This window comes from Ursus americanus, chromosome 5 (assembly GCF_024610735.1).
Source record: "Ursus americanus isolate L20-20 chromosome 5, mUrsAme1.1.p, whole genome shotgun sequence".
NCBI lineage: Eukaryota > Metazoa > Chordata > Mammalia > Carnivora > Ursidae > Ursus > Ursus americanus.
Genome location: NC_142131.1, coordinates 43060361 through 43087460, shown reverse-complemented (window position 1 = coordinate 43087460; position 27100 = coordinate 43060361). Strand labels below are relative to the sequence as shown.

At 40.0% G+C, this 27100-nt stretch overlaps 1 protein-coding gene across 17 annotated transcripts in view; it reads right to left on the bottom strand.

The window, feature by feature from the left end:
* PDE4D (phosphodiesterase 4D) overlaps nucleotides 1-27100 on the bottom strand; it is a 1386129-nt gene that overhangs the window by 48493 nt on the left and 1310536 nt on the right. For 16 of the 17 annotated variants that reach the window (XM_087861883.1, XM_087861884.1, XM_045795040.2 and 13 more), the window contains one exon: nucleotides 5812-5924. In XM_087861883.1, the coding sequence (XP_087718009.1) occupies nucleotides 5812-5924 (113 nt within the window). Of the gene's footprint in view, nucleotides 1-5811; nucleotides 5925-6010; nucleotides 6503-27100 lie in introns of those variants that run through there. The other variant, XM_045795051.2, reaches the window with a different exon arrangement.

The following is a 27100-nucleotide window of genomic DNA, read 5'->3' as shown; positions in this document are numbered from 1 at the left end:
AGGGCCAGTGTGAATATTAAAATAAAGGGTTACCCACCTCTCTATTTCCTAAAAAGATCTCAGACTAGTAGGGCCAACTAAACTATCACGAGTACCAGGTACAGCCCAACTGCCCTAGCAGAGCTAGCCCACCACAAAATAAACCCTAGCTATTTGCAGTTTTAAAGGGTTGGCCTCTTTCTAAAAATGAGAAAATCAGCTTCTACATACTTGAGGGATAATTTGAAAATCACGACATTATCAATATTTCACATCTGCCATATAGGCGTATCTTAAGTAACAGCTAGAATCTATGTGACTATCATGGAAATCTTCTTAAATTGAACAACAGCATTATCTATTATCCTTGTTATTTGGGGAAAAAGTTTGTTTAATCTGTCCATAGCATTTGGAAAAGTACTATTTTATTTTGGCCAAGCCTCTTGTTTTGAAATGAAAAAAAAAAAAAAAAAAAAAAAAAAGAGGACATAGTTCATTATGCTCTCAGGCCAAAGTCACCAGTACCCTATAATGAAATAAAAATGTAATAACTGAAAGTGATTTCTCTAGTAATGACAAATTTATTGAATCACAAAAATTAGAAGTTTTGGATAATTAAATGTTAGGCATATTGAAGCTTATTGCCACTAAATACTGACACGAAAACTGAGTTGATGACAATGGAGACAAATTAAGATTTTTTTTAATGCTTAATACTTTATTAAGTTAAAGTCAAGGCTTTACTCTTCAATGAAAAATGAAAATTTTCATTAAAAGTATTTCCTGCTTTCTATTATCACTTAAAATAAAAGCACACACAAAAAAAGTATTTTTTTTCCATAATGGTGACCATGAATACAAGCATTTCCCTCTCCATATTAACTTTAAGGCACTATATGTAAACCACCTAAATTATTGCCAAATCTACTTTTATTAAGTGGATGAAAAAGTAGACAGCAAACTCAAAACATCAGTAAGTCGAGTTCTGTAGTTATAGAAAATATTTTCTTTTAAAATATAAGGTTTTCCTTTAGTCGTATTAACTCTTAACAACTCTTTTATGACTATAACGGTAAGCTTTAATATTTTAATGTAGAAAATAAGTGTTATTTGTGATTTGTTCTTCATGAAATTAAAATGCTTTTCCAACTACAGCTACTTTCTTAGCAAAAGTTGAACATTTATTTCTGTTCTGAGAGTTATATCCGTGTAATGCTGAAATATTTTAGGATTTAACCACTCCTAAGAACATTCTATATTCATTCCAGCACCCGTCTTGCCCAGAAGAAAAAACATCAGCAGTCACAGAAAAATCTATTACTTTATGTATGCACTGACTATTCAAAAGCACCAGGGGGAGCAGACAGCGGAAGAATGAAGAACAAGCACCCCAGAAAAGCAATTAATTTATAGGCAACAGAAACATGATAGAGATGTTGGTTAATAAGTAAATAGACAAAATAAATTCCATAAAAAAGTCATGACCATATTTGGTAAGTCGGCTGATGTATATCTAGAATTAACTAAAGAAAAACCTGAAGTCTCTTGGAAGGATGCTTGAATCCTAACTTCAAGAGACTTGCCACTTGAAGCACGGCAGTTTCCAGCAATGCCAAGCCTCAAAAGTGCCCTCAAATTAGAGAGGAGAAACAAAATATACTTTTATAGTGGTATATTTTAAGAGGAAATCAAAATGATTTTGTTTTCTCCTTTAAACATCACTACATTCACTCTGAAGGCCTGTGAAATATGTATTATTAAGTCACAAGAGGATAAAGTGACAGGGTTCCACAGCAGAATCTTTTGTTGTTGTTGTTGTTTTAAAGATTATTTATTTTAGAGATGGGGGAGGGGCAGAGGGAGAAAGAGAATCTTAAGCAGACTCTCTGCTGAGCGTGGAGCCCAACGTGGGGTTTGATCTCAGGATCATGAGATCATGACCCGAGCCAAAACCCTAAGCCAACAAACTGAGCTACCCAGGCACCTCTCCAAAGCATAATTTTTGAAAGCCCTGAGGCTTAGACTCCTGGCCTGCTCTCCTCACATCCTCAACTTAATTTCCTTGAGAGAAAGGTAACCAAAAACACTGTGAAACTATTTTGCATTAAAAACAGTCTAAAAAGGTATTTTAGCTTTGCAAATTCTGTACAATAGAATGGATATGTGCTCACCAATCCCACATTATGTTTAGCATATTCCAAGAATTAAGAAATGCTGTGTTTCCAGTTTTATGGTAAAACAGAGAAAGTATTTAGCACTTCTTTCTGGAATTCTGTAACTGGAATTTAAGAAAAGACTAAACTTCTAATTGGAAGTTCTATCTGTATTATACCAAAAATTGTGTAAACATAATATAAGCCTCTTTCATAATATAGGGATGTGTACTAAAGACCGTTATCTAAGGACCTCATAGTAACAATTCATGAAACTTAAAATGTCAAGCAAAAATTACAACTGAGTAGTAAAAAAAAAAAAAAAAAAAAAACAAAACAACAACAACAAAAAAAACATATTTTAGCCAAGAAGACCATCAAGGAAGTTTGACCTAAATCTCAAATAATTATACCAGTAACAACAGGTATAGTGTCTACTATCACAAAGCTCTTTTATATATATCCTTTCAAACTCTTATGTTGATCTTTCAAAATGGATATTATTGTATTCATCTTATGCTGAGGAATCTGAAGCTAAAAAAGTTGAATTCATTTTTCTAATGTAACTCAGTGAGCAAGGACAAAACCAAGATTGCCTACTTGCAAAGCTTTGAGACCTTCCCAAAACCTCCCTCAACTGTAGCAATAAGGTTCCAAAGGAAATCTGTACAAGTCTCAGGGAGATTAATGTGCTTATGAGGGTAAGTGCTGTAGATTTAATCACTCAAATTAAATGCCATCTGGAGTCTCTTACCCTACTTGGTACAAGCATCCTACATGTATTACAGTCCATGTTGGCCTTGGCCAAGAATTCAATAATTTTCTTGCCTCAGTAGCATCAATAAGCATTATGCACATCACAATATCAATCAGGAAATATAGGTAGTTACTTCTAAAGGATCATTTTAAAACTGCTAGTAATTTGGATTCCTTTAATTAAGATTTTCAAAAACACAGAAATAATCTATTAACTCAAATGGTTACATGGGTTGAAGGAATCAATTTCCTTTTTCCTAATACCCAAATCTATATCTGTAATAAATATTTCCTCTCTATAATCACTTAAAAATCATGAACTTACTGGTATTTTTATTATGTTACATTGTATTATTAAATTAAAAAAAAATTCAAGTGGGAAGAACACATGTCATGATTTTTCAAATGCAGAAGGAGAATATCCTGAAAATACTGGCTGGTTCAAACAAGTACATGCAAAAATAACGGACAGCAATAAAACATAACCAGAAAGCAATGTTTCAGACAGATTCACTCATCCTCAAGAGATGTGTGCTGCAAGCTGTCACATTTCTAGTTCAGACTTAGGTTGGGCATCACTCACAGGGACCTTCAGATCAGCTGCTCCCACTCAGTTTACAGCTTATGTGGATGTGACTTTTTCCTGCCCTTGTTATGAAGGGTAACTTTACAACATTTACCAAGAGCTTTTTTTTTTCCTTCTATGCTAACCCCTTTTCACCTATAAAAAGTTACATGAGTTTAGCATTCTTGTAAAAATGAATGGGTTAAAAAAAGGAGATGGATAGCTTAGAAATTAGAAGTTTAAGCAACAGCTTCAGCCAAGCTGAGTTTTTTTAATGTTAAAAATAAGTGCCCTGTCAATAATTTTTCAACCACACGACGCAAACAGCTAGAATCACTACCTTTTTAAAAAGTCTTTTTCTCACTTACACTACATTTCCTTTAACCAAATAAATGTCCTTCTCTACTAAATCTGTAAATTAACTCAAAGTTTAATTGGGTGCCTTCACAATGGAGATTTTTAAAAAATTCTGTCTTATTTGGTGCCATTAAAGAAAGAAATCATCTTGATCAACTACTGTGATCTAAAGCTTTATTTTTTAAAATCCTAAAAGTATAGAAAACTAATTACTTGACAGTTGACATCACTTACATTATTAGATTTCGTGTTAATTTTTAAATTCAAACATAGGTCTCATCATTCAGAGTATGGATTTATTAAGTTACAGCTGCTGAGGTTCATTGCTCTGAAAAAGTACTGTCAGATCATCTTGAAAACATAACCAAATGTGTGCATATCCCTTTAGGTGCCTTCCGATTCTGCTCTTCTTTTTTACACAGAATTAACCAGACAAGAGAATTAAGAACTCAATCCCACTGCAGAATGGTCTCATTCAGCATGTAGAACATTGAAGATACTCAGCATAGTCTACTGCTATTATCAATCACATTATTTAAAAAATTCTATTTCATAAAATTAATCAATGAACTAAGACGTTGTTAGCCAGATGAAAACAATGGCACCTGATGCCACAGCAGGAAGTAAGAGCCCAACGATGGGTTATTTTGATGAGGAGCCATACTAGATCTCGAAATGAGGCCAAAATGACAAAAACAAAGAAAAAAAAAAAACAAAACAGAAAACCCAGATCTGATCCCCAGTGCGCATTTGGGTTAGGTCAGTGTGCTTACAGGTAAGTTAGTGCCTGTAGACAGTGAGTGAGGAGTCCCTTTTATTCTATTTGAAGCTAACTTCTCACTTCAAAAACAATGCAATCTATGTAAGCACTGTCAACAGATAAGACAATCAAGTGGCTCATATGCTATGGTATTTTAAAAAACTGATTGAGGGAAAAAAACAGATGGGATAAAAACTACAATAAGCTAAGAAAAAGCATCACCCATTTAAAGATATGTACACACAGATAAACCGTAAAATGGTATAACCTTCCTGACCTTGTAAATAGGTGGCCAAAATATTTAAATATCTTTAAGAGACAATTGTTAGTAACTGCCAAAGTTACCAGTTTTTACTGGTTGAATCCCTCAGTCATCTGCATCCAACATGAATGTGCCTCTTTCCCTATCCCCTCAGCCAAATATTCATTAAAAACAAACATAATCCCAATTATTTCCTTACATAACTGGAGACAAAAAAATATATAAATTCTAAAAAATACAGTAACACTGACAACACTATACCTTGCTTTAAGGCTGTCTCAGGTTGAAGGTTACTTCTCAGTCCCCCAAAACTCCACTGACCACTTCGGCATATATGGCACAAACGACCCATTGAAACATACTAAATGACCTCAGAAAACTGGATGTCTCTCCAAGATTCATTAAAACAAAGGTAATGATCATAATGAACTTTCTAACTTTCTTGCTATTTCCTGTGGACACGTAAGGCTAAGTGAACACCTCAAAGCTCAGTTCTTACAATGTACCCTAACATCTAGATAAATGAGAGTTAAGGTTCCAAGTTCAGTGTATTCTACTGAGCGTGAGGGCAGTAGGTGGTGACATCCGAGAGATTGCATTGACCGACAGCAACTCTTATTCCCAACTGGGAATCCCAAGAATACCCTCAAGCAGGCAATGCCGATGGCCCCGCCTGGGTTTCTGCTGCAAGGGCAAAGTGTCACTGGCAAGCCCACTCCCCCCCCCCCCAAAAAAATCCCCACTCACTGTGGCCTGGGGGTGCTGTCAAAATTGCTTTTGCAAAATGTTAATTTATCTGGAGTGAATGTAAGAGACAGGGAAAGCACAGTCACGAACCTCCCTCCACGGGAGCGAAACAGCCCAACATGCAGAGTGACAGAATCTCTATGTATTTCTCAGGGGCACGGGGGCTGGCGACTTCACCAGCGTGGGAATCAGCAGTCTAGGGGCCTTGGTGACAGGCAGAGCCGGGGCTTACCTTGTTGGAGGCCATCTCACTGACGGAGTGCCTGGTCTGCAGGGTCTCTAGCTGGTCCAGACACCAGTCCAGCTCCTCCAGGGTCTCGCTGGCCAGTTTCTGGTAGGCCTCCTCTGCGAAGAGATAGGGAAAGGGGGACTCAGTTCTCAAGCGCTTCACGGCGCCGCCAACGAGTTCAAAAGGGGCCATCCTGCCATACCCCGCCATGCTCGGATGCCCGGTGCCCGCACATGAGGGCTGCTCCTTCATAGTGCCGAGCCCGGCACCACGCTGGGGACCGAGGCTCAGCTAGCGGGGCGGCCGGCCTCGGGGAAGCACGGTTTCTCCAGCTTGGCGTCTCAGTTCCGCGTCCAGGGAGGGCGCACGAAGTGCTGCAAGCCAACTTTTACACGGAGACACGGACAAAAACCCTACGGTGCGACTTTTCGACGGTGCGGCGGGCCCCAGTGCCAGCCCGGGAGGCGGGTGAAGGGGGCGGCGCGCGCGCCTCCGGGCCAGCCCCACGGAGGGAGCGCCTGGTCCACGGTCCGATCTCGTCTCCGGCCGGCCCCACCGCGTCCCCGCGCCCGCTCCGCCTGCCGAGCCTTCTCACGACGCGAATGAATCAGCCGTGGCCGGGTGCGCGGCCACCACGTTTCCTGTTTTCTTTCTCAACTCCTCCGGCGCCAGGCTCAGCGCGGCTCCATCGCCGCGGCTTTCCGGGAACACTCCCCCTCACGCCCCTCGCGGCTCTCGCCGCTGCCTGGCCCCTCCTCAGCTCCCTTACACGGAGCCTGCCAACTGCCAAGGCCCGCCCGCGCCCCCCGCCGCCGCCTTCCCCGAAGCCCCAGCCCCGACCGCCCCACCGCCTCGCCGGGGCATCACCCCGCCAAGCCCAGCGCCGCTCGCTTTGAAGCCAAGCCGGGGAGGCGCGGGCGCGAGCGCGTGTGTCTGTGGGGCTGCTGTGGGGCTGCGCGAGGGCAGCGGCCCAAAACCCGGCGTGGAGCGCCCGCCACCCGGGGTCGCGCCCGCCGCGGGGCTCAGGCGGGACCTGGCGCGCAGGCGCGCGCGGCCGCGCACCTGCCCCGCGGGGACCCCGCGCGCCCCTCCCGGTCGCCCCGACTGCCAGAGCCTCAGCGTCTTCACCATCCGTTGCTCCCTGCGAGGTTTCGCAGGAAAGCCCGACGGGCGGCGCAAACAAGGTTATTTAGGACCCGAGCAACCGTTTCTGTGGCTTTGGGTTTTAAGGTTTTTGAGACTTCGTTTCTGAGGGCTTACGGTTTACCTACTTCAAGGGGACAGGGTGGTTGTGGGAGCAAAATGATTTCTATTAAACCAGACTCTTTCAATACCCAGCCCGGGCCCTGCTAAGTACCAGACTTCTAAATGTTGGGGTGGACATAAACAAGCAAACAAAAACAATGTTGAAGGCTTTAGAATGTACAGATTTGACAGTATGCTGTATTTTTACATTCAGAATTGTGTCTAAGAGTTCTCTTAAAGGAACAGCAATGTGAATGCATCACGTAGTATGGGCCCTTGACACATGTCCTGCATACTTGCTTCCTTCATCCATGGAACTGCAAATCAGAGACCAGGATGGTCCTGTGATGCCAAAGGAAAAAGTCTGGAAGGGTGTTTCTGCCCGCCATGTGCAGAATAAACTACAAACGTGAGAAAATGAAAAGACCATATCCAAAGGCATCATACGGAAGCTGGTTCCATTTACAAAAGCTGACCCTGGGGACCATGGGCACGCTACATAAAAGGTTCAACTGCAAGAACTTCACTACATTAGCAAGCAGATAAACAAAATTTCCAGAGAGGAAAATAATCCAAACTCTGAAGAGTCCCATCTTATAAAACTTGGTTATTGTCGATTATGAAGAATACATTGAAAAGCTTACATGAAGTTGGCAAGATCCCTTTTCTTTGTCTTCAAATCTACAGGTACTGGAGGAGAAGAAACACCGCCCTTGAAATTTAGACTCCATAAATGATCAGTGGCACAACAAAGAATTTCACAGACTGAATCTTGGGCTCCCGGGGATTTACCAGATAGATTTTTACATAAAAATTGTAAAAGTTAGAATAACTTTCAAAATATTTGTTACATGGGCCACATGGCTCATTGTTATCAAGGATTCTTGAACCGTTTGGTATTCATTTTGGGGACTCTGCGTTAAAACTTGCCTCTTTTATTCCTTTTTCTTTTCTGCAGCAATCTCTGTAAATATATACTCTAAGTGAAAAAATAACTGCCTAAACCTTGCCAGGTAAATTAAAGAGTAAGATTGGGCCTTCCCCCACTTCACAAAAGTAACAACTTTAAAGGTAATTTAAAATAGTAAGTATAAAATGTTTTATCTGCATAGCCTTTCCCTGATTATAAGAATATAAAAATATAACATGATTCTTATAAAAATGGAAACATTACACAACGATGTAATGTAGAAAGTCCCTTGTAATCCCATACCCTAAGGATCGCAACAAGAATTAAGCCTATGATCGTAACACATTTTCATTTTACTTAATACCTTCCACATGCAAGTATAGAGTAATCTAGTTGAAACGGTAGTACATCTACTATATGGTTTTGTTTTGCTTTGCATTTTTCCCTCCCTCTACTGTATAAAATAAGGATGTAGGACACTTTAAGAGAAATTAACTTATTTTAGGTTATTTGAGTTGTCAATAGTGAGCATATCCAGTGGGTTATAGATGCAAAACCATTGTGCCTAGGATGTGTTCACTGCCATCTTTCCGGTCACTGGTTACAGACAGAAGCCAGGAATCCCGTCTCCGTACCTCTAAGGCTTGACTTCCCATGTTCCTTTCCCTGCACTCCGAGTCTTTTAAAGTCTCAGCCCCAAAGAGACCTCCCCGGTATAAGTAATCTCCCCATCTTCACCAACTTCTCAGACTTTTAGAAATACAGGCCTTGGACTTAGCTGGGTGTGGCACTACATATTATAGTCCAGTATTTACTTTTTAATTGTAAAAGGGGAGGAGTAATTTAGGAAAGTCTCAATGCTTTAAGACATTATATATCTAAATACAGGACTTGCCCTTAAGGCAGTATAGCAACACAAGGGACAACTTATTTCAGAAGATCTCCTTGAGGGGAGCCTGGGTGGCTCAGTTGTTAAGCCTCTGCCTTCTGCTCAGGGCATGATCCCAGGGTCCCGCATTGGGCTCCTCCGCTGGGAGGCTCCTTCTTCTTCTCCCACTCCCCCGCTTGTGTTCCCTCTCTCGCTGGCTGTCTCTCTCTCTGTCAAATAAATAAATAAAATCTTTAAAAAAATAAAAAAGAAGATCTACTTGATATCTAAATCATAGATTAGCCATTTTGACAAATAGCATTTGCGAACAATAATAATGTGGTACGTACATGTATTTTAAGTTCTAACTACCTCTGCATGCATTGTATAAATCTGGAGAATGGAAAAACAGTGACCCGACCACATTTATATACCAATAAGCAAGAAAATAATTACTGACAGAATAAAGAAATTTGTTTTATAAAACTGTTGTTCAAATAAGGAATTATTGCTGATACTAATACAGAGCTGAGAATACTACTTTTCTCAAATTCCGAGGTTTACAGGCAATATGGCCAGCCACGGTTTTTTAGGATCATTATTAAAATTTAATTTTTAGGAATTTTAACCCCAAATGTTCTAAGACATCGAGTAACTGACCTTTTCATCCCCACTAAAAAAACCTCAGTGTGGAGTCGCCAGCTATCCTACAGGAAACTGAGTCACCACACCAAACAACACACCTAAATGTCATCAACGGCTAGCAGGACAAAAGCAGTGACCTAGTTTAATTTTGGATTTTACCAAGAACACATACTACATTCATTAATAAAATGCTTTCTCCCCAGAGAGTATTCACTGTGGCACTACTCGAAAATAGTATACGAAAACTCTTTTTTTTTCAACTTTCCAAAATCTTGCTAAGTCAAGGAACTACAGGGAGAAAAATTCCCAAGCAACAACTGTTAGCTAAATCCCATAAAAGCTAAGAGAGGGCAGTGGAACAGCAAACGAGAAATAATTTGAGCCCTTGGAAGTCCCCTCCTACAGCAGCATCAGGTTTTTTCAAGGCACCCTTGAACTATGTAACACCCCTGTTTCTGCTCAGGATCTTCTGTGAACAAACAGTCCTCAATTCTTGCAGGCCAGCACTTGGCTTCCGTCATTGTGATGCGATCAAGGATTCCCCTGACACATGCCCTGAACTGCTGCCAGGGGCTCCCGGAGAAGATGCTGAAGCAGCAGCTTCCCTTTGAAAAGGAAAAAAGTAATCGCCTCAGAGCCACAGCAGGCAGTTAGAGGTTGAGGTCGTTTTCTTGGGAAATGTTCAGCCAATTACTCTTATCCACAACTTACAGCAACACTGACCATTGAGGTAAAAGGCTCCACGTGTAATTGTGTGGATGCTGGTTTTTCTTTTTCTTTTTCTTTTTCTTTTTCTTTTTTTTTTTTTTTTGCCAGTATTTGAATGATTAAAGGTCAATATGACTTAGTCCTAATTCTTAGACAGGCCTGCTGCTGTAAATAAAGAAAACAGGTACAAAATCCTTACTTTGGGCATCACTTGCTTACACTTAGTTAAAAAATAAATATAGATTAAAACAGTTGATTCAGGTTTTTCTTAAAATTAAAAAAAAAAAACTTCACTAAATGCCTTCAATGAGCAAATACTTAAATATATATCTTCCTAACCGATTCTGTTTTCTTCCATCCTAATTCCCACTGAAATTCCCTCTTTGTTCCTAAGGATGGAGTTGATAGTGTCTCAAATAGATAGAACTAGAGAAAAATGATTCTTATTTCACCATGTACTGCTTCGAGCTAGTTACTCCCTGAATTTGCTACAGTAGAAGATTTGTCCCGGTTACTTCTAAGTTTTGCTGACTTATTTTCCCCCCCCTCTATACATTTTATCTGATGGGAAATACATAAAGGAGTTGGATTCACTTTCAATGTGTACATGTAACAGGTTTAAGCACAGCTTGCCAGTGGCAAGCTGCTCTCATTTCCAACTGTATTACTGGCACCAAGTTCTTGTTTTGAAATCTTATGAAATATATAAAATTTCACTTAGTACTTCCAAAAATCTCCAAAGGGAAGATGTACATAATTTTGTGAGGTTTCTTTTTTACTTTTATCTTCCCAAAATCTATGATTTTTTTTCTACGGCTGCCTAAGGCTCTAGTAGAATTTTTAAAATGAAATAAACACAAGATTAGGTTTCATTGACTTCTAGGACCATCAATAATTCAACAAATATTTGTTTAGCACCAACTATGTGTCATGCATTTTATTAGAATCTGCAAAAACAAGGTGTCTAAAAGACTGTGTCTCTTAGCCAAGGAAAACCGAGACTTTGATAGTGGAGATGATTTCAGCACACTATACTGTAGAAAGCATTCTGAAAAAAGATAGCATGTAGGCTACTGGAGAATAAAAGAAGGCTATTTAAATCAGACTGGGACAGAGGTGGAGTGGGAGGCCAAGTCCTAAAGAATGAAACAGGAAGTAAGTGAAAAGTGGGGGGAGGGGGTTTAAGAGAGAACATACGAGCAAGAACATGGGCGTGTGTTCAATGAGATGTGTGTGTATGGATACCTAGAGAAAGGAACTACCATGAGTAGGGCCTTGCTAAGGGGACAGAGGCTGGAGAAACCTGCAGATGCTGGCCGTGAAAATATTGTCAGGCATCGGCAATAGAGACTGTGGACTGAATCTTCGAGAGTAGAAGCCACTGAGTGATTCAGAGTACTGTGTATTATAGGATTGGATTTTATTTAGATGGAAAATTCTAGGGCTCTGAATAAATGGGGCTAAGGAAGGCAAAGCTGATGTCAGTAAGACCATTATCTTTGGCCAGATTATCGGTAGAATAAAACTAATAGTTTATAGAACATTTGCTTTCTGATGATTATTCTTATCTAAGACAATCTCAGTATTAAAATTCTACATAGGCATATGTCAGGCATGAAAGACTGTCCAGGGGTATAGGCTTCTTGCTCTGAAAACTACAATCTTCTGGTCCCTGGAATTTTAATCATACTGTATTCACCAGAACTTCCTGCAAGGAGAAACTGCCGGCAAAAAAAGGTGACTTACTGCAGAAGGTGAGACTTTAAGGTTTGGGTGGAACTCATCTGTGATCTTTCTGACATAAGAAAGGGGAAGAATATGCTGCTTGCTCCACAGGGTGTGTGTGTGTGTGTGTGTGTGTGTAACATAAAGGAGTCATCTTGGCCTACAGGATAAGGATAAGTCCACCCTATAAATCTCCCCCACCCCCTATCTGTAACAAAGTTGCTGAAGGCACAAGATGTGGCAAGAGTTTTGTTTTGTTTTAATCCAGGGAAGGGACTGAGCTTCGAGGACAGACTGGCACAAATAGAAACGTCAGCCTGAGCGGACACTGGAAAGAAGAGGCAGAGGAAGAGAAGCAAGCTTTTGGAACTCATTGTAAGATGAGGGAGGCTTTTGTCAAGAAGTTGGAGCATGAGTTAAGGCTGGGGACTCCACATGCCTCCATACGACACGAGACTGTAAGCAATATTTTTTTCTTGATTGAAACTGAAGAAGTAGAAAGAGGTTCTGATCTCCACTCCACCTTATATAAACGATAATCCCTGGGAGATCACTTCTTGGGCTTCAATTTCCTCACCTGTAGATTGGAGATAATAAAATCTTCTAGATTATTTTAGTGTAAGTGGGAGACCATGGGTTAAGTAACCTTGCACTGCTCACCTGACAGATTCTTTTCCAGGCACTGCAAGGAATGATGGAGATGCGGCAATGATCAATGAAGTAAAAGGCTCCTGCCCACACTCAAGGAGTTCATATTCTACTGGTTATGATGCTCTTCTCTTCATTTTAATAAATACATACTGAACACCTGCTATGGGCCAGGTGCTGAGTATACCAACGACAAGGAAGTAACTTTGGGTTTCAAGAAGCTTATAGTCCAGTGAGGAAAACAATTATATTTGACCCTTGAACAACACAGGGTTTAGGGACAGTGACCCCCTCTACAGTCCCAAATCCATGCATAACTTTTGACTCCCCCCAAATTTAACTACTACTAGCCTACCATTCACCTGAAACCTTACTGATAACGTGAACAGTGGATTGGGATATATTTCGTATGTTAAATGTGTTATAGACTGTATTCTTAAAGTAAGGGAGAGAAAAGAAAACATTATTAAGGAAATCATAAGGAAGAGAAAATACATTTATAGTTCTGTACTGTATTTACCGAAAAAAATCCACATAGAAGTGGACCCACACAGTTCAAACCTGTGTTGTTCAAGGGTCGACTGTACGGAAGAGTATCTAGGTAAGTTGTCCACTAAAATTAGGCAGTAGGTGCAGGTGTAAGCACATGGCAGAGCTGGGGAACAGGGAAGGCACACCTACTACAGCCTGGGAAAGACCCGGGAGAGCTTTCTGAAAGAAGAAATGTGCGCCCTGAGTCTCCAAAGACGAAGCAAAGCGCTGGGTAGGTAAGGAATGGAAATTGATATTTGAAATAAAGGGCAAATATGTGCCTCTGATAGTTGGAGAACATAGGCCATTCAGGTAGCTACAAGTGGAAGGAGGTAAAGCTTAGGTCTGGCAATGGACAAAGATAAAGGTGGAGAAGTAGTCATGGGGGGCTTGGTGTACTAATCTAAGACTTTATGTTTTTTTCTACAAGACCCATTAGAAATCTAAGCTTGGAAGTCACATGGTCAGATTTGCTTTTCAGAAAGGTTGCTCTGGGAATAGTATGAAAGGAAGATAGGAGAAGGAAAGGACCCATCGGGAGGCCTAAGTGGGAGAAGCAGCAGCCAGAAAGGTAGAAGAGAACCTCTCATGTGCAAAGCAGCAGCGGAACTTCAAAGGAGAACATCTAGACATACTCCCTGATACTCAAGGTAGGACCTAAATACCCATCAATTTGGACTAAAATAAATTTAATCTCTAATTCATATTTCAACCACACAAAAGAGGGTATGAAGCAAATGCTAGTGAAGGAGCTTTTGCCTGGGAAGCTGTTTTAATAAAGTAACAATAAACTTTTTGCAAGAAGGCTAAAAAAGTACTAGAACTATATACATTATTTCCATATTCTTGTTGCAGCCTTAGGAATCATTCTTATTCCTTTGGGGTGGCTTATAGGAGGCCATCTGTGTTTCCATCACATACAATCAACCTTCAAGTATGACACAGGCTTTGGGACTTTGTCAGTTACTGCACCAAGTACTCCTTCTAGAAAATAAGGAGTTTGAAGAGATGGTAGATGATCTCTAGTGCCTATGAAGCTCTAACATTAATGTATTCTATGACTTCAGACCCTAGGTTATCTGGGTGGGGTAGTGATTTTAAGGGTGCCCACTACTGGTTAACCTGGGTGGGGTCAGGAATTGCTACAGAGGGAATTCTTGAATTGGGCAGATGCCTTCAAAGATGCCATGCAGTTCCAGAATTCTGTAACTCTATGAGGTTAGCTCAACTGTTTAACAGGCATGGATGTTTTATATTGAAATTGAGATTCTCTGACAAAGAAAGTTACTGATAAATAGAAAGTCTTGGAATATATTTACACCCATCTCTGCTGTATATTTACATCTCTTTCCAACCCTGCCCCAAACATTTTCCCATCAAATACTCTGCCATTTGATTTACCGATTTCTTAATTTCTATAACTGCCACCTTCAGTTAAATTCTCATCTATGTATTTCTAGATTCATGTAAAAGCCTAATACTGGATCTCCTTGGGTTCAGTTTTTTTCACTACAGTACTGTTTAGAAAGTCAGAGTAATAGTCCTTAAACTCTGTTTTTGTTTTTTTCTTTTTTAGAGAGAGAGATAGAGAAAGCATGGCAGGGTGCGGGGGGCGGGGGGAGAGGGAGAAAGAGAATCTCAAGCTTACTCCATGCCCAGTACAAAGCCTCATGACCCTGAGTTCATGACCTGAGCCGAAACCAAAAGTGAGATGCTTAACTGACTGAGCCCCCAGGTGCCCACTTAAACTCTGTTTTTAATATGTCAGTCTTTTGCTCAAATACCTTACTGTATCAGTGCCATACTCCTGTGTTCACATAAGGCATTTCTTCGGTGGGCTTTTCAATAAAACTCTCAGCTCTCTTTCACTCACTATCCCATCTAAGGCTGCCCTTCTCAGTTGATCCTTCCACCTCGATACATTTTGCTGACCACTCTCTCTGTGACTTTGTTTATATCATCTTTTATTTGTTTCTAGGCCTTTCTGTAAGTGTCTAGACCAGTTCCCGACATTTACGGGCATACAACAAATATTTTTGAGTAAAAAACCAATAAGTACACATGTATTATAACAAATTTGAATATTTTTTTGCAAGTACTATTTGAGCAGTAATACTGTCCTGCGTATGGCTCTCTAGATGTATTCATCTTTATCTATCTATCTCTTATGCTCAGTCTACTGCTTTCAACCTCTTATTTGTCAGAAACTAACATTGCCAGAACTTTGGTTAAGCACACCATGGTGTCTTTCTGGAGTGAAATATTAAAATTAGACTTAAAGTGATAGATATTATAATACATACATAGAATGATCTTTACAAAGCCAAATGAAATTTTGAAAATACCCATCAATACACAGGTATGAAGTCTGGGGGTAACAAGTCCTTTAACATAACTAAAGGTCATGTGCTATTCTACCAAGATCAGGAGAATGTAGATTAAAACTGGGAGAATAACTGAATCTCCTACTTACTCTTGCTGTTCTAAGTTTAGCTAATCTGTAGTGCTCATGTTACTTTTTAGCAGACATTTAAATATATATTCTTCTTTCAGTATAACAAAATTAAACCCTGTCTATCCCCTCTCCATGAAATTATTCTGTGTTTTCACTGCTTCACTTCTACTATCACAATCCCATCTGCTTCTCCATCCCTGTGCCACACACACATAAATACTTTGATGGTTTCTTGTAGATTTTTCTTAGAACATGACTTTCCTGCTTTAAGAACCACTTCTTAATCTTTGTATTATAATAACCAGTTACATTTATGATGTATTTATTTTCTTTATAAATGTTACTTGATTCGTTGCTCACTACCCTATCTTGGACATTCCGTCATCCTCATCTCCTGATCTTTGTTCTGACTTTACACAAGGAAAGAACTTCCTTAAATGATTGCCCATAAAGGAGACACTGGTGGTAGGTATACTTTTTTATTTCTTGCACTTCAAAAGTCACAGTGTTTCTTAACCTTTTTGGAAGTCTAATAAACCTTCTGAGAATCTGATGTAAACCTCCCCAGAAAATTGATATGATCAACTTTTTTTTTTTTTTTAAAGTATTCACTGACCTCCCTGAAGTCACCAGGGACTCCAGGTTGAGAATTCCCACCTGAATAGGGAAGAGAAAATATTTGTTTTAATCAATACTGCTCCAGAATCTTTTATTCAGAACCAGTATCTCTGTTGCCCTCTTTGTTCCGTAACTCCCCTCGCTATGAGATACCTAAAGAGAAGTAATGCCAAAGAGACATTCATTCCATTTAAAGGAACTGGTCAGAGCTCAGAAAAAAAAAAAAAAAAAAAATATATATATATATATATATATATATATATATATATATATATACACAAAAGGTACTGCAAAAAAGACTAGGCTCTTTTTTTTTTTTAAAGATTTTTTATTTATTTATGTGACAGAGAGACAGCCAGCGAGAGAGGGAACACAGCAGGGGGAGTGGGAGAGGAAGAAGCAGGCTCATAGCGGAAGAGCCTGATGTGGGACTCAATCCCGGATCGCCAGGATCACGCCCTGAGCCGAAGGCAGACGCTTTAACGACTGCGCTACCCAGGCGCCCCAAGACTAGGCTCTTTAAACAGACTATAAACAGAGTCTCAGCAGGGTAATTTATTATGTCCAATTTTTATTCTCACTACTTGTACTCTAAGTAGAATATATGAGTGAGAAGCCATGTTGGTCTACTGGTAAACCTGCATTTGTTAAACGTATGTACATTATAGAGCAAATTTCAGAATTCAGGATCATATTAAGAATGCTTGGCTTGTCTACTTGTTTATGAGCTGGCTCCATACACAAACTTAATTAAAAGAAATTAGTTTTCTAGGCCTACAAGACTATCCAGGGATATTTAGATTTGGATAAGAAAGCTCTTACACACATGTACAAGAATCTACAACCTATAGAGTTCCCCATGGGAGGTGGTATGACAGATCACAAATGGCATGGCTTTTTGAGTCACCCAGAATTTGAATTCTACTTTTACCATTGTTCTAGTTGTATTATCTTAAATTAGTCACTTAAATATCCAAACCTTTATATGTGAGTTAGGAATCAATTTTTATGAGAAATACATATGAAAAAATGCATGCAAAACCCCCAAGGGCCATATCTGACTTACAGTAGGTACTCAATCAATAGTAACTATTATTCTGACTCACCTTACAAGGTTGTTTAAATAAGTTAATCTGCAATAAGGTATTTAACACATGAAGGGTTTCTTCCACTCTCATGGGTTCTCAATCCTTAACCAATTATAATTTTCCTATCATCACCATTGACACTCAACCATTAACCAGTTCTGGGCTGAATATTAGTGAGGAATCTAAGATCTAGAATAGCCTTCATAAGACCACACCAATCATGCCAAGTCACTATGTATAAAAAATACATATAAGATACGTCACCAGTTAATAAAAGAGCACCACTTCCTGTGAGGTTCCTGGGAGGTTCATTCCAGTATTTCCCAAAGAATGCCCATCTGATAATTACTCCTACAAGATTTTCCTTACCAAATGAATTCTGTAGTCAAACAAGTTTGGGAAATGTATTTGTAGCCCCTTTGCCATGATTTGTAATGGACATGCACCTACCAAAAGCTAGAAGATCCACAGAAAAGAAACCTGTCTCCATCATTTAATACATATTATCTAAACTTATTTGATCTTGAAACACTGTTATTTTTTTTTCATGCAACCATTATCATCTTTTAAAGCGTACTTTGGAAAACTTTGTCCTATACCATATATGGCAAGTCCCAAAACATAAACACAATGCCTGTATTTTGTAGGTCCCCATGTATTTGAAATCTGTCACGTACTGGATATCTAATTTTTCCTCCTCAGGGCTTTGTGTACTGTTAAGAAATGCTCAGAGAGTAATCTATCTTCCTCCCTCCATTTGTTCCTTCCTTCTCTCCTTCCTTCTCTCCTTCCTCCCTTCCTTCCTTCCTTCCTTCCTTCCTTCCTTCCTTCCTTCCTTCCTTCCTTTCTCTTTTTCTTTTCCCCAGCAAGAGAACAGTTAAAAAACCCATACATATTTATTGAGTCTCTCTGATGTGCTGGTTGCTGTGAAATACAAGAACATGAAAGATTCAGTGGCCTGGACCTGGGAAGGAGCTTAGAATATCCTGCTGAGAAAATCTGACATGTGACCAGCTGCTGCCTAGAGAAATTGTGAGGTGGCGTAGAAATCATTCAGCTTGGAAGTGCTACCGCAGTTCAGAGCAAGGAGCCGGGGGCTGGATTGTAGCTAAGTGCACAGGGTTCCAGGAAGAAGGTAAACCTGGATGTAGGTCTTTGACAAAGTCCGTGGTTTGAATGGCTGTGGGAGGAAGGTATCAGCTGGCATTCTTTTCAGGTGGAAGAAATGTCTGGGGCCTGAATAAGGCTCATGTGTGTTGGTGGTAAATAGCCTGGATGGAGTAGACTCCTTTGAGGGAGAAGGGAAACCAGATTGGATACTTATATGTGTGGCCTTGAGCTAATGGATTTTGTGGGAATTGGGTAAGTGCACTGGTAAACCAGGAGGATGAAATAAAGAAGCGAGAAGGAGGGAGGTTATGAATCCATTGCAGTGGTTCAGATGTACAGTGGTAAGCAAGGAGTTCTAGAAGTACCCATTTTAATGGTCTCTTGTGACAGTTAAGAGCAACAGAAAGAGCATGGCACTGGGGACAGAGATCTAGGTTCAAAGCCTGGCTCTGCAGCTTAGCCACCATGTGGCAAATTAAGGCAAATTATTTAACTTCCTTACCTAAGTTTTCTCTTTTGCAAAAGAGGGTGAAAAATATATCCTACCAAAAGTTACTCTCCTGATGCTGGCCATTTTCCACATTTTATTTGAATTTTAAGACTAATGTTAATTTAATTTTATTTTTTGGAATTTATTTGAGAGAAAGAGAGACAGCAAGAGAAAGAGCATGAGTAGGGGGAGGGGCAGAGGGAGAGGGAGAAGCAGACTCCCCGATGAGCAGGGAGCCCAATGCAGGACTCGATCCCAGGACCTGGTGATCATGACCTGAGCCAAAGGCAGAAGCTTAACTGACAGAGCCACCCAGACGCCCTAAGACTAATGTTAATTTCAAAATCACATGTTCATCTGCCTATCTCGTTTTTGTTTCATTTCAATTTAATTGCATAATTAGTTTTAAAAATTATAAATAGGGGCATCTGGGTGGCTCAGTAGGTTAAGCAGCTGCCTTTGGCTCAGGTCATGATCTCAGGGTCCTGGGATCGAGTCCCATGTCGGGCTCCCTGCTCGGCGGGGAGCCTGCCTCTCTCCCCATGCTTCTGCTCTCTCTCTCAAATAAATAAACAAAATCTTAAAAAAAATAAAAAAAATATAAAAATTTATCAAGTCAGTTACATGTAATACATACAGCTGCTTTTAACAGCAATGCACCTCTTACCCATCTCTTTTTAAAATACAAAGTTATCAAAACAATTATGTACATATTTTTGATACTAGTAGTCAGCACCTGCATCACTCTGATAATTAACCCAGTTAGTATTCATTTAAATTGCTACTTTAGCAATTTAAAATGCAGTTGTTTTATTAAGCAAAATGAATAAAGCATGCAGTTCATATTTTATTTCATTTTTAAGATTGGGTTTGGAAAATATAAATTATTCCATAGCATCTGAACACTTGCCATGCCCTGATCTTGTAAACCCAAATTTTATTTTGAGTATTCCAGGTTTGCACTTAAATGATATCTCCTTCATAAGAGAAAAAAAAATGCATAGCATTTTCTTCCTGTTGTTTAAAAACCAAATGGCTACACACACACACACACACACACACACACGCACACACTTATTTATGTACGTATTCATAAATCTCCAGGGCACATATACTAGCTAGAATTATTTTATTTAATGTGTGGGCGTTTTCCATTGAGATCATTAAGGCATTAACATGAGTTGAAGATTTTTGATTTAAGACAAGTTTGAGGTCCACTAAAAGTAATTATTTTAGTATGTCCTTCTGGCGATTTTATATTTTTTTAAACAGCATTACATAATTCTGGAAGTACAACTTTTAAGTTTTAGGAGTTTTGCCATTTGGCTAACGCTACTATGCTCAGAGCATCCACAGTTTCACTGGGATTCTTTATTTCATTCATACAATTTTTTTTTTGTAGCAAATCAAAGCAATAGAGAAGCTTCTGGATACTTAGGTCCACATTCTAATTTCAGTCTGTATATTTTGTTTTCATACTTTGTCCTTGGTGACCTAATAATCATGCCTGCCCACCTTGAAAGTATTCTTTATTCATCAGCTTCAAGGCGGGTAACCAGATTATTCCCTTTGGCATTCTTTGAGATTTTCCAATAAGCAGAAATTATGGGGAACTTCAGCTCCTGTGGAGAACTGCCATTTTCTTCTGAAGGCCTTGACTCCACCCATACAGAGTTCTGGGGGAAGACTAGGTGAGATGAGACAGTGACTTTCAAACTTTCTTGACACTGTACCACAGTAAGAAATATATTTTATACTAAGCCACTTGTTTAAAGTAGGAGCTGCAATGAATACTATTGTGCTTATTTTTTAAGAAGTGTGGGTGCTGACTCCTAGTATAAAAATATGTACAGTAATGTTTTGATGCCTGTATTTGTTTAAAAATGGTGGGGAGGAGTGAACTCTTACTAAAGCAACTCCTGTGTTGTTATATATTAATAGTCATGACAAAATGTGTTTATGGTCTTTGTTTATGAAACCATGCATTTAAGTGAAAGCAACAAAAATAATTATATACACACAGTATAAAGGAAATCTCTGTATAATTGAAACAGTATATATACACATCCGTACACATACATATATTTGATCTAGTATATAAAGAATTCAAATGGAACTTACATGAAGCGATGTTTAGCCTGACCATGCATGATTTGCTCTGATATTTCCTATTTATTCTATTTAATTCAAAAAATATTGATTGTGACCCACTAATTTGATTTTGCAATCCACCAATAAGTTTGTAAACACTGAGGAAAGGAATCACTTAGCTTAATGAATGTTAGTTTTCTCCCCCTCTGCTCTCTTCCTCCCACTTTATAATAAAAATTCTTCTTTTACTCTCCTGTAAGAGAGAAGTAGAAGACAGGGATTTCTAAGCTACAAGATGTCTAATATGCAGATACTTTGTAAATCACTTCTCCTTAAATGTGTGAGTTTCCTCAGACAGTAGAGGCTTACCAGGTGAACACATAAAGCAGGGATAGCTCATTCAAGTGCCTACCGGAAGGAATGACGTGGTGCCTGGGGAGTTCAGGGGCAGTAGGTGGGGTCTTCAGAGACTGTACGTGGGAATGCTGGCCAACTGCCACCAGCTCTTCAGATTTTTCAAAAGAATCCCTGCATTGGAATTTTTTAATGCAAAATCTATGTTGTTTAAACCTTGGCAACTAATTCAAAACAAGTTCAGGACCAAAAACGAGTCTATGGACCTTCGTGGCCAATTTGCAACTTCTAACATCAACAGTGCTTAGCACAAGTGACAGTAACCTTCTTGAGAGCAGTGTTTTAGACAAGCCCATAAGGACCTAATTGTAAATTTCAAGGTAGAGAAATTAAGTTAAGAAGTGTTTCTGGAGGGGCGCCTGGGTGGCACAGCGGTTAAGCGTCTGCCTTCGGCCCAGGGCGTGATCCTGGCGTTATGGGATCGAGTCCCACATCAGGCTCCTCCACTATGAGCCTGCTTCTTCCTCTCCCACTCCCCCTGCTTGTGTTCCCTCTCTCGCTGGCTGTCTCTATCTCTGTCAAATAAATAAATAAATAAAATCTTAAAAAAAAAAAAAAAAAAAAAAAAGAAGTGTTTCTGGAATCTAGAGTGCTAATGTGGGGTTGTTAAAAGACAATCTGAAGTCAAAGGACAGATTCTGTTCCGGTCTTCAGTGGTTACTCAGGACTGGTCTGGGCCAAATAATCTCAGCTGTCCATGCACCAACTGGACCCCTGTGAGATGTGCTATGAGGAATTCAGCCTGACCAAAACCATCTAACTCCAATGACTTAACAATTACTAATGGCCCAACCAATCATGGAGCTCTGCTTCCCAAAGACTCCCACACATCCTAATTCTTTCATTGGCAAATGAATAGGAAAAATAAAACTTTCCACTTAGCCTTCATTTTCCTTTCTAGCTCTTAATATCTTACAAATAAATTCCTGGAACACCTATCTGTTTCCTTCATTTCTAGGGGTCTTTTCCTTTGTCAACCCCTCCTACATAATCTTATGCTCCCAAATAGTATAATAGTATCTGTCCTTACGCAAGACCATATTCTGGATTTTTAATCCCCGTTGGTTTGCATCCAAATTTGTTAGACTCTTGAGAGCCCCTCTAGAATCCATCTCACTGGACCCATCTGTATTCACCATCCCCTGTGACTTACCCCACCTCCACCCCCACCTTTTGTCAGCAAGTTCCCTCAGGGTCCCATTTCTTCATATTCGGTCATGTTTGCTGCCTCCTGGTCCAGTCCTTCCCTCCCACTTTACTTCCACCTATTCAGTTCCTGCCTTTCACAGGCATAGAAGCAGATGACAGGCTCTCCACAGGAACAGCAGGAAGGCCTGGGTGGAGCGAGTCGGGTTTGAGATGACCCAGGGACGGGAGGCACTCAAGAGGAGATTGAGGGCAATGGGTTCCCAAGCTGGAGGGAAACCATATACTTTGTTTTGATTTTACCTGGAGGTGATTCCTTTCCATGGACAAAGCTGAGAAACCAGAGGCTGTTACATGATTCATCTTTGTCTACATAAACTTTGGTTTGATTCGACAAGTCAAAGAATACTTGTTAAACACCTGCTGGGGGCATCTGGTAGTCTAAAACGTATTAAACTTACAGAGCTAAATTCAGATTTCTGGCTTCAAGGAGCCTGACCCTAGAGGTTATGAACAACAAATCAACAATCGCAGTGGTTTCAAAAGAAATGCATGCGTGTGACCGCAGAAGCATGTAGGTCAGGAAAGTTGAGAGGATCCAGCTAGGCTTCCCGGAGAGGCTGTCCATGTCCTCCTCCCCCTGCTCACTTATGATCAGAGTTTGCAAACTTGGCCGGGACTTTAGAGAGCAGTGTGTGAACAATAGGAAGAGTGGGTCTGGTGGCTCAGGTGGGGGCGAGAACCAGCTCACAGCATAAGACCTCAGGCACACAATACACAAAAGAATCTTTTCCTTCTCCAAGCCTCCAGATTCTCCGGTGGAAGCCTAGAAATGAGAAAGATAAGGAGGCAGGGAGCTACAACCACTGTAGCCAAGAAGGAAAGAGTAGGCCTGAGTCTCTAAAAGTATAGAAACTCAGCCAACTGTAAGCTGGAACATCAAGAAGATAATGTTTATTCAAAAAGGATAATTAAAGAGGCAACTGTGGGAGGCAGAGGAGAAAAACTGGGGCTGCCTGATAAGTGGGTGAAGAAAACCCAGCACCTTAAGAACTTGATTGTATTTTGCAGCCTGAAGTCTCCCTACTTGCCGCTCCCTCTGCCTGCCTCCCCCTCCTCCGCAAGAGCTGGGCTCTGTGGCCCCAGAGTCATGCTCTTTTTGTGGAGAATGAACATTTAGAAATGACTTCATCTGGGCCAGCGAACCTTGATAAGTAATTTTCCTTCAGGGTGAGTGAGACTGGCATTTGATTTTAACCTGTTTGGTTGGATCCTAGAGGAAGATGCCTGTTCTGCCTACATAAAGCCCCTACTCCAGCTCTGACCCCCCTCCATTCCTTTATTTAGAAACAAGGCCAGCGGGTCCTTGCTCTTTTTAATCCCTGAATGGACAATATGCTGGCTTATTCTGGGACAGAGAAGGACCTTACGAAGACGGAAGTTTCAAGAGAATAGTTTTTGGAGTAAGGCAGACCTTGTTTCCAAACCTAAGTTTTGCCACTGACTAACCAGAGATCCTCATATAAGTTCATTAACTTACCTAAGCTTGTTCCCTAATTTGTAAAATGAAGAAAGGAGTCCCTATATCATATGATGATTTCGAAGATTAAGTAGGAGTATGCATATAAAGCACTACTTGAAAAGTAGTAAATGCCCCCCAAATAATGATGATGATGAATTTTATATGCAGGCATACAGAGAATATTAGGATTTTTTGAATTATTTCCAGCTCACCCTAATGCTTCTCTTCTTCCAGAGTCTTTTATCTACTGGCTGGCTGACAGGGTCTTCCAAGCATTTATCAATGTGATTAGGAACAGTAATTCTGGAAAGTACTCTCAAATTATTTATCTAATTAAACAAGCAAACCTTTTTAACCCAGACACCCTAAATCTCTGTAGCTTGTCTCTGCTGATTTGGTCAGAACAGCTCAGATAGTAGGGAAGGGCTTTCCGGGTGGAAAAAAAATAAATTAGCTGTCTGGAAAACAAGGACCTCTGAGTTAAAAAATACCTCACTAAAACAGCCTGTTTACTTTGCCATGGTTTCTCACATTAGTTGGGACTGGGAAAATCCAGGTTACCACCCAGCAGGAGTTCCCTCTAAAGATAGAGACTGGCAAATATCATATTTGATGCATGAGAGCCAAATCAGAAGTTCACTCTTCAAGTAATTAAATCACTAAACAGTCTACCACAATGATTTGTTTACTAGTAGACAGATTTTCTCCAGGGTTGGAACCATATCAAATTCATTTTTCAATCTCTGGTGCTAGACGTTGGCTGTCACATACCAGGTATCCAATAAATGTTTTTTGAATTGAACTGAAAAGGCCTGGAACATTCCCTTTATTAAGACTACCTCTTTGTGGTGTTTCCAGAGCTTCCAACACAACTGAGAATCAATAACTCAATTGTTAGAGGAATATTAATGTGGCTCAGGGGCTTGGAAACGTCACTGTCTATTATAAGATTACAGTAACTTTTGTATTGGGGAGAGAAATCCCTGGTAGAGTGACCCAAATCTCCATTCCCCCCCTTCTAGTGTCCTACAGAACCATTTATTCTCCAGGTACCTAAAATTACTAACACATTATTTTGTTTACATATCTGTTCCTTACAGGTAGGGGGTCCATACAACCCAAATGGCCCAGAATTTACCAGGTTTATGTCTGTCATCCAGGGGTAATTATGAATGGCATTGCCTTTCACTCTGAAAAGTGTCCTGCTTTGAATGCTAAATCATATGGGCGCTCTACTGCTGGGAGAGTTCATCACACATCATTTAGCTGCCCCGCCCTGCCTCTTCTGGAAGTCTGGGCACTATGCCTGCCCAGGGTTTTCCTCTATGGAGGCAGTCCCCTCAATCACTGCATTCAGAAGCTTTGGGCCTGCTCCTGAAAGAACAGGAGAGAGAGAATCTTGGTAGAACAAGAGCAACAAAAATCAATTCATTAAATTCAATTCTCTCCTTTCATCTCAGGCCTCTTGCAAAATACTAAGAAACAAAGGATCCCTAATAATTACAACCCCAAATTTACTGAAATCTAGAAGACATGCCTATTTGAAAATTCTAATCTAGTAATTAAACTTAAGCTTCTCAGGTTATACTGCACCTTAATAAGGTAGCTTATTTTGTCGAAATCAGTTAAGGCCCTCTAATGTGATTTGGAAGAAATGGACAGACAAAAATTAAAATGTGCTGGTCAAGGTAATCCAAAAGCTCAATTCATTCAGTAAATAACAGTGGCACTTTAACAGGTTCTTTTTACTAATAGGATGCAATTGTGCTTGACTTTAATTTCTTGTAATGATGGAACAAATTTGATTACTTCATACTTTTAGGGACATTTGGCTACATCATGCATTGGTCCTTCCATAAACCCCAGTGGAAATTAAATCGGTTCTGTGATTGTTCATTTCCCCTATTTAGCGACATGTTTGCTTCATATCAGCAAAATGGTAACCACTGTCTACCTTAATCCAAGATAGTGCAGGAGATTTAAAAGAAATTACCTCCTGTGCTCTTCTCCTTTCAGATCGCCCTATTTGTAGCTATCAAATTTTGGCATGCTTGCTGGGATGCAATCTTGTTTGAACAAGCAAAGTAATTCTCATGTGAGACTTTAGGATTCTCTGTACTGTAAGTTCTAAATGCACCTATAATTCAAATTTAGATGAGGGTTATGAGTTGGTAAGAACATGAAGAGCATCAAAAGTTTTAAAACTTAAACTGTTATTTTGTGCTCCCAGCTTCTCCTTTCCCCAATTCTAGGTGGACATACAAGTTTTGAGGTAGGGAGTCTACTGCCATATACTATGAAAAATAATTAGTCATTAGTCTAGCACATTTACTCTTTAGGCTCTTACCAAGAGCAGGTGAAATATTCTAGCAGAACTTAACACAAGTTTCCTGACACTGTAGGTACTAAGCTCATACTGGGAAAGATCAGACTACGAATGACATTGCAAATACAGTACTGCACACTGACATTGTTTAAAACTCATGCAACATTAATAGGCAGCATTGTGGCTGATACTGCCAGCTGTCCCCTAACACTGATGCTTTTCTTCCTCACTTATATTAGAATCCTAATTTACCTAACCACATGACTGCTTAAAATAGAGAACATTCCCAGATTCCTATGTAGCAAGGTGCTACCATATAAGTAGGTTCTGATAAATGGGTTGGAAGTAGAAGTGTTATGTGGAGGTTTCAGGAACTGTCTTTAAAAGACATCTGCCATGTATCTTTTATCTGTTCTTTTTCACTCTTTTCTCTTTCCTCCTGGCTAGAATAAGAAGTTGATGGCTGGGGGCGCCTGGGTGGCACAGCGGTTAAGCGTCTGCCTTCAGCTCAGGGCGTGATCCCGGCGTTATGGGATCGAGCCCCACATCAGGCTCTTCTGCTATGAGCCTGCTTCTTCCTCTCCCACTCCCCCTGCTTGTGTCCCCTCTCTCGCTGGCTGTCTCTCTCTCTGTCAAATAAATAAATAAAATCTTAAAAAAAAAAAAAAAGTTGATGGCTGGTGCTAGAGCAGCCAAATTGGACTATGAGTTGAATTTAGGCATAAAGGCCACACCTTAAAGCAACAAAAGGA